At 34.2% G+C, this 13,817-nt stretch overlaps 1 protein-coding gene across 1 annotated transcript; it reads left to right on the forward strand.

The window, feature by feature from the left end:
* The first annotated feature begins 12,587 nt into the window (after nt 1–12,587).
* On the forward strand, nt 12,588–13,613 carry LOC145125766 (triphosphate tunnel metalloenzyme 3-like). The gene has a single exon (XM_079061186.1). The coding sequence runs from the start codon at nt 12,732–12,734 to the stop codon at nt 13,359–13,361; it is 630 nt and encodes a 209-aa protein (XP_078917312.1). The 5' UTR covers nt 12,588–12,731; the 3' UTR covers nt 13,362–13,613.
* Nucleotides 13,614–13,817: the final 204 nt, after the last annotated feature.

Consider the following 13,817-nt stretch of genomic DNA (forward strand, 5'->3'; position numbering starts at 1 on the left):
TAAATAGGCAGTTATAATTGGCACTCTATGATTTGGGAAATCTATGTACTGTCACCACCCGGCATTTTCGCCATCGGTCGGGTAGGGGTGTGACAGATTAAAAGTGTAAGACGCTCACCCATGCATTCCAACCATTGTGACTTATTATAAAGTCATTCAAAACATCATTGGATGTTGTTAAGTGTTTAAAATTACACAAATATCATGTTAAGTCCTTAATGGGTTTATGGAATGTCCAATTCCATTCCAACTTTCCTATTTTTCCATTATGAGCACAAACTCCATGGGTCATCTAATAATCAATAAACACTTATTATTTTGCATCCAAATCATTCTAATATCATCCATTCATGGCTATGAAGTTCATTTGCTCAACAAATATACCATAATACATAAAATCCATTGATGTCATCATATTTTCCCAATTTCATATTCACAAATTTCCCTTGGGCTCAAAATCACTAGAGCTAGAACTTCACTAGCATTCCTTCATGTTTATGCTCTAATGTCATCACTAGATTGTAAATTCATGTTCATGAATGTAATTCATTTCGAATATGTTAATCATCATGTAATTGTATATAGATTTTCCAAAATGCTCTTATGGACAAATATTTTAACAAAAGATCATTCAAGTCTTCATGTTTTTGCATTCAAATCATATTATTAGTATCAACACATGTTTATGAGTATCATATACTCGTCAAATGCTCACATACAAAGGATTCCATTGTTTTCATCACAATTTCCCTCAAAATAATACAAATCCAAGTTTATACTTGATTCTACCATTATGGATGAACTTAAACAATACAAGTGGATTTGATGCTATCAAATATCATCAAGATCATAGAATCCAATCCCATTTAATCATCAATTGCAATATCCCCAAGTTGGGTTTTCTATGGTTCATGGAGATTTTTACCAAAATCATTAAATCAATCAATGAGATGATTGGATTAAGATTAGTGTTGGGTTTTGAGCATTCTAACACTCCTAAGTGTACATGCAACCCTACTAAACCTTGGATCTATGTTTTCTCTAAAATACATGCAAATAATAATTTCCAAGGTTTACATCCTAACTAGCATGGCATGAAGAACTAGAATCATAAAACACTAGAAGAATGACATACCTTTTGATAGTGATTGATTGCTTGGAGTTTGAGAGCCTAGCACCAATAATGTGAATGCCTCAAGTGGAATCACAAATCACCACAAACCTTGGAACCTTGAGAGAATAATATATGTGCTCTAGAAATTAGGCCACCACTCTTGTTCACACACAACTAGTGTCATTTCAAGCATCATAAGCTCCTTTATATAGTGTGGAGGATTAGGGTTACATCCATGTAAACCCTAATACCCATGACTCTTCCTTTCCAAGGATCCATGGGTTAAAAGCTCCATGGACTATCCATGGATTCCCATGCATGCCAAGCCCATTCCAAATGAGTATTAGCCCACACTACATAAAATACAAGAGCCCATATTTAATTAGTCACCTTTTTGATCACCAAATTAATTCTAAATTAATTTATGACCAATACTAATTAAATAATATGATTTAATATTAATATATTATAACTTATAATATATTAATAAAGCATGAACATACTATTCTCAAAAGATTATCCAAACAAATTGTTCGGGTGAAGTGCAACCCAAATAGACCATGCCGGGTCGGGTCAAGTACATCTCAAATATTGTTATGGACTTAGACACCTTATCCAACAGTCTCCCACTTGGATGAGTCTAATAACATATTTGCAGATATGACTTCAGGAACCAACCGGCAATCATAGCTCTCAAAAACTCTGTTGAACTATGAAGCGCCATTTTAGATAAGTGATCATATAATCCTCTGCTCTCATGATATCAGCCGGACAAATACATGGAACAATGTCTTACTTATTGTCCAGCAGTTTGTTTCCCGATTTCCGATTTGTTTGACAAAGAACTTAATCGAACACATCAATTTAGTTCTGACCGGGCCCGGTACATAGGTCAAAACAAAATCATCGAGGGGCCCAGATATCGCTTCTATTTCTAGAAGGAACAGATAAACTTCGACTCATATGCTTGTTCTACTACTTATTGAATTACACACAAAGGCACGTTTTATAACATCAAGTTACTGATGCGTTTACGTGCAATCAATGCACAACCAACTCATAGGCAACAACTCATATCTCTAGGTTTGAAGACTTATATGATATTACCGTCTCACGATCACTCGAGATAAATTCCATGAAGTGATGCAAGTGAGCGTGGGTTGAATCCAATACCCATAACATATGAGCACTCATGAGTGTTGTAGCCATGTCCAACATCTTAGACCTCTACAACCAACTCATGACAGTCTTGATTCATATCTACTTCCAACATATGACCGACTGTGGATGGTTTGAATAACTTAATCATTCGGAAAGAATAACCTAGTTATTATGGAAGTCAAAACATGCAAAGTTAAACACAATAATAATCGAATCCAATATGGTCTCAGAACCCTTTTGAATATAAATAAAACCACCTTTTATTTATCACCATATTGATTACACATTATTCATTGTATAATGTTTCAAATAATCAACTTAATACTTGAATAAAAACAACAGTTGTCCCATGCTCCTAGCATGTACACTTTGTTTTTCTAAACAATAGTTATGCCATACTCCAAGTATGCACACTATGTTTGTCTATGATCTTTGCTTTGTGAAATAGATCAATTGAACATGATTCCAATGATGCTCATTTCACAATCCCAAATCCTTATTGTAAATGTAAGAATTCCTAATTCCTACCATTTACCAAAAATCTGTTAGATTTTAAACTTATATGCATTGATCCTCTCGTAATGATTATGCACAAGGTCACCAAAACCTTGTCATCAGTCATTACAGAGGATTCCAAAGGAGATCAATTCCATGGAAACGAAGTCTCATATTCAAAGTACATTGCTTTGAACATCCTTCTTGCATAAAAGTTTCTACCTTTCTCATAGATTCTTAATATCCAACTCCCAATATGAAAATTTCCATATTCCCATTTTGATTATCATATCTGAACAAGAGCTACCTCTTTTCAGAATATGTCCATATGGTCCTTCCAAAATTTAACACTATACTTCCAACTGTCCCTTAGCAACCAATCTTTGGTGAACCTTAGATTGTCCTCGACAATTGCTTAATCATTTTAGTCATATCCGGTTCTATTCCTTTTTCCCTCTTAATGCTCTAAGCATTTTGAAAAATTTAGAACGAATAAATATTATAGCACATGTGACCGATCCTACACCCGAAGCATATGGGATACGATTCATGATGTCTCACATAAAGACCTGATACTAGATCAGTCTTTTGCTACAATATTTTTTATTTGCCATGTTTTCAAAAATAGACTATGAAGAGGGATGCCGTAATCATAATCGAATTTGAGAACGCAATATATATAGAATCTCCTTATGTTGAACCATTCCAACATAAAATCCATATATATATATCCTTGACTAAAGATGATTGAAATCTCAATCTAAACTTTTTAGGATTGAAATGAAGTATAATCTCCTCTCCCTTAATTATAGCAAAACAACTTTTTCCAAGTGAAACTCTTGTTTTCTATAATTAACAATACTCATCATAATTGATTATGCTCCCACTAGCATAATAATTATTTAGCACAACAATTATGCTCCCACTAGCTTTGACATGTACTCTGAAATCGACTTCTAGAAATCAATACTTTATTGACTTTCATCACCAAAGTTCAGACTTCTGACACGAGATGCTTCGACAAAACTTTATCTAAGCTTCTCAGACTCATACATCTTTCCTTAGATAGCTCCCATGTGTGTCTAAACAATTATGAAGAGGGATGCCGTAATCATAATGTTTAGACCTGTTTGCCATTTCTCACAAGTCCATGTTAATGTGTCGGTTAACCACACATGCTCCACTAACGACTTTGAGAATGCAAACATCACAATTGCTATCTACTTAAAATCTACTTAGTGAAAGCGTTTCCTCACCATCATTTTCATGAATCGAAGAGAAACCTTATGACACTTAGATTTTATAGTGTATGAGTTTCTATCCATGTGAATTTGTCAAAACCATAATCACAAGACTAGGTTAGTGACAAATTCAGCCTTACATGGATTGAACTTGTTCAATCTTAATTTCTTGTCACCTGGTAGCACAAGGCCCACCAATGCTTCCAAGCTGTTATGCACATAGTTTAGAACTAACATAACTCATATGCATAGTCAACTTAATAGGAACAGACACAAAAACAAGAATCATGTCAACTTAATAGGTTGCAAACCTTAAGTCGTGTGCTAGTGATGAAACTCAGGTTTTACTCTTGATTAAATCTTGAAATCCTTTCAGGATCTTTAAGACTCCCACTGTCCTCTTGACATATAAGTTTCCCTAGTCAAGGACCATTCCTTTACAAAACAAATATTCAAGGGATAGTGTGGATTCTTATCAAGATAAACACTTCACACAATTGGTCTGAGTTGGTCTTTGTCTTATCCAAGACATCACAACTTACCAATTTCAAATGTACAGGAGTAGAAAACATTTTACACTACATTTGATAAGCGTTTTAAACCTTACTTTATGTCACTCAATGTTACAATCTTGGAGTATGACTCTAAGAGTTGTTTTGGAACGAAGTATGATTCATCTTTTTGATTTTAATCATTCCAACAATTCATGAATCCTCTTCTTAGCCATAAAATGCACTAAGATGTCCTTAGAGGATGAATTGTGACATGGTTTCTTAATCATTAAGATGATCATAAAACAAGATACTAAAGTACTCTCCCATCTTTTCAGATTTGAGAAACCTTTTATCTTTCTGCCCAATTTGATTCTTCCCATTCGTCCTGCCATACATTGAAACTTTTCCAATGTTTCAGAATTGTACTACAACTTGTAGGTACAACCATATTTACTAAACTTTAGTAAATCATGACGAATAGTCTTATCGATCTTTGTGGTGGACCTTGACCAGCACACACCCAGTGTACCTAATTCCTTAGTCCTTCAATTGACTCACATATGCATGTGATCAATGAATTAGTCTCAATTTTACAAAGATGAAAATTCTCATTCATCATACAATACAACTTGTATGATTCCAAGTTTCTGTCCAATTGAAGCTTGGGTGATGAGAACCTTTCCTCATTTGGTAAATTCAGACACAACCACAAATGAGAGAATCAAACTCATATTTCCATTATTGCTAGAAACATACAAACATCAATTTTCCATAAATGCCATTGCAAGGAGATATAAAATAAAGTAAAACAAAATTTTATTTATTCATAAAATGCGGAAAAACTTTTCCTTACAATGCAACTTTAAATGGAAACTATGCTATTACATATTTCCTAGCAATCTATCATAACTTCTAGGTAGTAGCTCAAGAATCCGATCCTCGAACCATGCGATAGAAATCCATTTTCGTGATCAGATTCAGCACACTCTTCTTATAACCTTCCTTTTGCTCGATCCTACTAAACATCAAGATGCAACCTAGTCACATCATGTAATAAGAATCAACAATTAGGAACTTTAACAAAGTTAGATAGTGGACTTACCTGAAGCCGAGTCAAACATTTTGTCTCTACTTGCTTTCAAATATTTCAGGTATTCAGGGCAGCTTCGCTTCCAATGTCCCTTCTCATGACAATAAAAACATATAGACTCTTTGGGAATGGTACACGAGACAATCACAGACTTAGCCTTTCCCTTTACCTTTTGGTCAACCGGGTTGACCAAGGCCGATCCCTTTCCATTGGGAAGAGAAAGCTTTTCTGGACTTTCAATGTTACCATTGTCCATGTCCATGGAAGTTTGAGAATTAGACATTCCATCAATATTTGCTTGACCATTGCGCCAAATCATTGCTGATTCAGCAACAACAAGCAAATAAGAAAGATCTATTAGGGTTATGTCAGGATCTGTCATATGGTAGCCTTTAATAAACTCACTATACGACTCAGGAAGTGACTGAAGAACCCAGTCAACAGCGAACTTCCTTGAAATAACAGCACCTATCATTCTCAGCCTGTCAATGTGTGACTTCATTCCTAAGACATGAGTGCACACAGGTCTTCCATCTTTATGTTTCATTTCTAGTAGAGCTTGAGTGATCTTGAACCTTCCAAGTCTTCGGGCTTGTGGGTCAGGGAGAATAAATGAAGGAGGTGGAGGAAGTGAAGCATGATGTTGAGGGACATCATCTTTAAGAAGAAATTTTGTTCCAAGAGATTTGGGAAGATCATAGTTGTCTGAACCAGACATCTACAATGGAAGATATTCAAGTTAGTTGATTTTAAGTCCTTAATATAACACCCAATATGAAATATTAAGGCTAGGACCCAACACAATATTTTATAACTTGGAAGAGGGATGACGTAATCCAAGCTATAAAATATTTGAAGGTAGGTGAATGACGATTCACCAATTTCCACCATGAAAAACGAAATGAATTATTAGGTTTTAATTGGATTTGAAATTCCTACATTCTTTTGAGATTCATTGAACTTTTCAATGGCATGTTTCAATCTCGATTGTGCCCTTCAGGTTTTGTGACTGGGATGCCGAGGATCACAAAACAAGGTGTGAATAACCATGCAAACTCACTTGGTACCCTTAATATTATCACCTAATCGATGTGCCGGTTAACCACACACGCTCCACCGATCTATGATAAACATTAAGTCACCCTTCGTGATCCTTACTAGTCCAAGTTAGTGTGTCGGTTAACCACACACACTCCACCAACGACTTGGTAAGGTACAAAGTGTGAATTTCATGGGTTAGAACCAAATTCACATTTTCCTAAAGTAACTAAGATTGGGAATTATAAAAAAAATTTAGTTACTTTATAATCATTATACTTTTAATGAGAATTAAAGTCATTGTCCTACCCGTTCGGCTAACGACCCTCCACCGATCAAGGAAGCGGTGGGTAAGAGTGGACACCCATTAAGTTGCCATTTTATAGGCAACAACCTTATACCCCCCTTATAGACCGGCTTCGTGAATGAGGCCTACTAACGGTAAAACGACTTGATCTTATACATATATATAATAATTAACCATTAATGTTATAAATAGTATAAGGGTTGAATTTTAACTTTTAAAACTCTAGGGTATGGAATTAAATTTTGTGTGCGACTTTACAAATTCCAAAACTTGAGGGCAAGTTTTGAACAATTCAAAAACTTTTGGATATACATAACTTATGAGTTTTAATTAAGTGTTTTAAAACTTTTAATGAAGAAACTCTTGGATATCCATAACTTGAGGACAAGTTATGGAGTCCATAAAAGCATTTATTAGAAAACTCTTCAAGAAAATGTAACTCATGACTTCTTAAAAAAACATTTAAAAGAAAAACTTTTGGAATTCCATAACTTGAGGACAAATTATGAATTCCATTAAAACACATTAAGATCAAGAATTAACTAACAAACAATTTGCAAATAATTCCTATGATCTAACAAAACTCATATGAACATGAACATCCACATCAACAATTTCAAGAATCATATGAACACATATAAAAACTTGGAATTTTGATATTAGCCTTGAAATTGGTTTACCACATTCATTACCACATCAAAAACAGGTTTTATAAGTCCAAAACAGTTTAAGGTAATGATTCTAGACCAATTCCAGCACAAAATCTCGAAAATCTGCACTTAGGCCTGCCAACTCGTCGAGTGCATGAACTGACTCGGCGAGTTGGTTGAATATATGCATGAACTCGGCGAGTCAGCTGTGCAGAATGCAGTTTTTCGACATTTTCCAGCTATTTGCATCAAGTATTCAAGAAAACAAGCCTAGTCTCTGATACCACTGTTGGGTTTTGAGCATTCTAACACTCCTAAGTGTACATGCAACCCTACTAAACCTTGGATCTATGTTTTTTCTAAAATACATGCAAATAATAATTTCCAAGGTTTACATCCTAACTAGCATGGCATGAAGAACTAGAATCATAAAACACTAGAAGAATGACATACCTTTTGATAGTGATTGATTGCTTGGAGTTTGAGAGCCTAGCACCAATAATGTGAATGCCTCAAGTGGAATCACAAATCACCACAAACCTTGGAACCTTGAGAGAATAATATATGTGCTCTAGAAATTAGGTCACCACTCTTGTTCACACACAACTAGTGTCATTTCAAGCATCATAAGCTCCTTTATATAGTGTGGAGGATTAGGGTTACATCCATGTAAACCCTAATACCCATGACTCTTCCTTTCCAAGGATTCATGGGTTAAAAGCTCCATGGACTATCCATGGATTCCCATGCATGTCAAGCCCATTCCAAATGAGTATTAGCCCACACTACATAATATACAAGAGCCCATATTTAATTAGTCACCTTTTTGATCACCAAATTAATTCTAAATTAATTTATGACCAATACTAATTAAATAATATGATTTAATATTAATATATTATAACTTATAATATATTAATAAAGCATGAACATACTATTCTCAAAAGATTATCCAAACAAATTGTTCGGGTGAAGTGCAACCCAAATGGACCATGCCGGGTCGGGTCAAGTACATCTCAAATATTGTTATGGACTTAGACACCTTATCCAACAATTAGAACCATGGAAACCACTCAAGGGAGGTTAGAAAACCAAACCCTAATCAAAGAATCAAAAAAAATCGCCATTGGGGTTTTCCACACATCATGAGATCGATTTCTAGGCTAAGAGGGGAATAAATTATACATTGTAATCCTTTGTTCCTCCCTTTCTTTGCTTGGGTGTTCAAATCTTCACTTGAATCAAACCGTAGAAGCTTTTGAGAACAAAAATCACCATTGGAGTGTAAGAAAAAGTAGGGTTTTTAGTGGAGAAGTTTTAGAGTGTAAGAAAAAGTAGGGTTTGTAATCCGGATTTTAATGAGGATTTAGGGTTTCCAAAACTAACGAGTTTCGTTAGTTTTACCATAATCACCCTCAGGAATCTGAATTTCCCACTATGTTCCCATATGTAAAATTCGGAGAGGTTTTGGGGCTCTGCCCCTTGGACCCCGCTAGGGGCGTTGCCCCTAGACCCCGCCAAATGGGTGTCGCCCCTTTTGAAACACCGGACCTAGGGGCGCTGCCCCGGACCCCCGACTTGTCGTCGAACCAGCTTCTAATTTGATCTTATATATGTGTGCACTCCGCACAAACTCGTACATATATTAAAGTACAAATTATGAAGCCCCTTAGCTCACATGTTAGTTTCAGTTACATAAAATGATATGGTGACACTAAAATCACCAACATAGAGGAGGTGGTATGCCTCATTCACGTTATTTTCCACCTGAGGGAAGTAGATGCATCATTATTTCCCAATAATTTACCATTTGGTCCCTGTAGTTTACATCTTTTAATTAAAACCCACAAACCCTTAATATTTAGGATTGTAACTTAAGTTTTCACATAATAAGTCATCCGTCATCCATTTTATAACTTTGGTAGTCCATTCCATTAATTCAGTCAACCTTTTGGTCAACTCACTTTACAAACTTTATACTTTTGGCCCTTTAACTTTTAAAATGTTATTCTTTTTACTTCTAACTTTCTAAAATTCATATCAACTAACGATATGATTATCCCATAATGATTTAATTATATAAATCATCATTTACTCATTTACCTTATTATTTTAGTGATCTAGTCCTAAATTTAGGATGTTACAATTTAACCCGCAAATAGTAACTTCCTATTTTCTAATTACCTAATTACTCATCTTGCATGATATAAATAACTAAAATTCCCATAATGACTTTTGTATAAATTTTAATCATTTATTTATTTATTATGATTTGTTTTAATTAATTTTATTTTATTTAAGTTTTCCAATAATTTTTATTTTTACCAAAAAATATAAAAACATCTAGCCCCTAGATAAAGGTGTTATAGAAACCTTTTTGGTATTCATGACATTCTAAAACGAAATAGAAAATCAACTAGATAAAAAGATTAAGTTTCTTTTCCAAAGGGGTGGTGAGTATCTTAGTAAGGATTTTAGTAATCATCTAAGGAATTGTGGGATTTTTTTTGCAATTAACTCCATTTGGGTCACCACAGTTCACAACGATGTAATCGAGATGAGAAACTGAACATTGCTAAATATGGTTATGTCAATAATATCACATTGTGTTTCCAATCAGTTTTTGATAATATGATTTAGAAAAACTACAACGAGAGTCATAAACCTTATATTAGTAAAGAAGGTCTATAAAACACCCTGTAAAATATGGAGTGGTAATAAACAATCACTAGCATATTTAAGATTTTGTGGTTGTGAGACTTACGTTCTTCATGAAAGTCAATCAAATTAGAATCCACATAAATAGAGGTGGTAATAAACCATCACTAACATATTTAAGAGTTTAAGGTTATGAGGCTTACATTCATTAACCAACAAAGAGCGTCTTGACACTAATAACTAACAAGAGATTATAGAACATGTTGAGCTTCAACAAAGAGTTATTGAGGAACATGTCATATAGTTTGTCCATAGATATAATATAGTATGTCATGCACTAGAAAGATACACTTTACTCATATCTCATAGTGATAAGTCTTGAGTAGATCATGATGAGCATATCAACTATCAGGAAGCCATGTCATATCTATAATCTACTAGGTTGAAAAAGGTCATGGAAAATGCGATGTAACCTACGTATGATAATCAATTATTGGACTTGATTAATGAATAATATGAATGTAAATCAGTCAGGTATAAATAGGTTTTTAATAAGAAGACTAACATGGAAAGGAAGTTACTAACATAAAATCCAACTGGCAAAAAGATTACATGCAAACTCATGGCAAAAATGTTATATTGATATTAATGCAATACTAATCCTAACAGGTATATCACAATGTAAAACAAACGAGTGTAGAATGATATAAAGGACCGTGAGCCGTTATAATCTTGGAAATTTATGTCTCATGTGGGAAGCACATGTCTCCTTTTTTCTAAGAGCATCTCCAACCCACTCTCATTCTCTATTTTTTTCCTCCATTTCTTCTCCAACCCTCCCCCATTTTGGGGGATATGAATAGTACTACACCAAATATGGGGTTATACTATTCATTTCTCCGAAAAAGGGGGTGAACTTTGTGTTGTCGGTTTTAGTCTCTCTGTTATATATTTATACATTTCTAGTTCATTATTACCTACTAATTATAATTTAAATATAATATTTAATACTTATAATATTTTGTTATATATTAAATTATATTAATTAATTATAAATATAAAGTTTGTTTTTCACTTTTTTGTTCATCAAATTCATATAAAAATTTAAATACATATTGAAATTTTAAAAAACGATAACGTATTTTATAAAAACTTATAATTAAAATATATATTACAAACACGATAACATATGCTATTAAACATGTCGTTAACCTATATATTACAATAATAATCTAATAAAAACCAACAAGTGACAATACTATTATTTATTTATTTATTATTTATTTAAAAGTGTGTATGTGTAATATTTGTATAAATACATGTATAATATTTATTTATAAGTTTATTATAAATATAATCGTTTGTATTTAATATTAATGTAATGAAAAAAATATAAATTATATATTTGTTAAAACTAAATTAGTAGAGGGGTGTGTTTAACTATCTATGTAAGTTGGAATAATGGAATATATTAGGAATATACTTTTTGGGAATAAAAATGTGGTAAAAAATGGAGTAGGGTTAGAGATGAAACACTATTTGCCCCATTTTTTACAACCCTACTTCATTTTCTACCCCATTTTTTACCCCAAAAAGTATATTCCTTGAATATTCTATTTTTTTAACTTATATATATTGTCAAATATACCCCTCTACTAATTAAACTCTATATTTATGATTAATTAATATAAATTAGTATATAACATGATATTATAAATATTAAATATTACATTTAAATTATAATTAGTAGATAAAATAAACTAGAAATGTATAAAATAAAAATGAGAATGACTAAAATTGGCAACCCAACTTCACCTCTATTTTTGGAGATATGAATAGTATTCCCCCATATATAGGAGATCTATTCATATCTCCAAAATGGTGGTGAAAATGAGGTAGGGTTGGAGAAGAATGGGGGAAGAAATGGAGTTTGGGGGTGGGTTGGAGATGCCCTAAGGGAGTTTAACGGAGAGACCAAATGTGTGACAAAACCATTACTTAAGGACTATCAACGTTAAAGTTAAAAAAGGTAAACTTGATTTAGAAAAGCCATTAAACCATATGGACCGAAAATGTAATTTTGTATAAATACTTTAAACTTGGGGTAGTCGGGTCGGGTACCCAATACTCCCATGAACGGTGCTTCTTCACCACCATAGCAACCATTTCCATCGCGCAAATCCGGAAGATGCTGAGGAGGAAACCAAGCATGCTCGAAGTCAAAATCGAAGACAAAGAAGAACTCGAAGAATCACGCAAGCGTGCCTCCGCCGCCACCACCACCTTCAATCCCACCGGCGCTACCTCTCTCCTCCACCACTTCAACAACTCCTCCTCCTCGGCCACCACTTCCAAATCTCAGCGCATAGGCCTCTCCTCTTAATAATCCCCTCAAACCCCCTAAACTCGTAGTCGATAGTTTTTACATTTTTGTTCTTGCAGTTTCTGTGAATCCCTTTACCGATCCAAAACCCTAATCCAGAATGGAAGTTGAAGTGAAGCTCCGCATACCCGATTCCGAAACGTACAAAACCCTAATTTCTCTCCTCTCCCCTTTCCACATCAGAACCCACAACCAACACAACAATTTCTTCGACGGCGTCGCCGGACAACTCTCATCCCAGCGCGCAGTCCTCCGCATCCGCTTCTACAACGACCAACCCACCACTAAATGCATCATCTGTCTCAAAGCAAAAGCCGTACTAGTAAACGGAGTAAGCAGAGTCGAAGAAGACGAAGAAGAACTCGATCCAACAATTGGCCAAGAATGTTTAACTGACCCAAACCGTTTAGGATCTCTGGTTGAATCCTCAAGAATCATGAAAAGGGTCAAAGATGAATTTTTTGGTGAAATCAACGATGTTGAAGGGCTAGGGTTTGTGTGTTTGGGTGGATTTAAGAATTTAAGAAATGTGTATGAGTGGAAAGGGTTGATGATTGAAGTGGATGAAACAAGTTTCGATTTTGGTACACTGTATGAGATTGAGTGTGAGAGCACTGAGCCTGAGAAAGCTAAAGAACTGATCGAGGAATTCTTGAAGGAGAATGGGGTTTCTTATTCCTATTCAGTCGCTTCAAAATTTGCCATTTTTCGATCTGGGAAATTGCCATAGTAAGTTAAATTCTTCAATTTACATGTTTACTATGTTCTTGAATGAGTTCATGGATATGTATTTCTGGTTTTAAATTGTTTCCTGAAGTAATAATGTGTTCGTTTCGCTTAATTTAGATATTTTTGGTTGATTGCACTGGAAACAGAATTGAGTTGCTTTATTCTTAATTTTGTATTGGTATAAAAGACCAGATATGATTTGTTATAATGTTGGGATCATGTGATTTCGATGCTGATTCACATTTTTCTTTTATTTTGGATCATCATTCTATGATTAATGCTGTTATTCGAAACTTCAAAATGTGTTTTTTCATCAGGTTCTATCAGAAGTGGCTTGCTGTTTAAATTACATTGGGGATTTAAGTAATTCTCGAAATGGATGTAAATTGATGCATTTAGCATTACAGAGGTCATGGGATTTTGCAAGAATTGAACTATAGTTACATTGAAATCACAA

Source organism: Lactuca virosa, chromosome 7 (assembly GCF_052849685.1).
Source record: "Lactuca virosa cultivar CGN04683 chromosome 7, Lactuca_virosa_CGN04683_v6, whole genome shotgun sequence".
NCBI classification, from domain to species: Eukaryota; Viridiplantae; Streptophyta; class Magnoliopsida; order Asterales; family Asteraceae; genus Lactuca; species Lactuca virosa.

What these genes read in the sequence shown, in the direction of transcription:
- LOC145125766 (XM_079061186.1), top strand. Translation starts at nt 12,732, where the DNA reads ATGGAAGTTGAAGTGAAGCTCCGCATACCCGATTCCGAAACGTACAAA.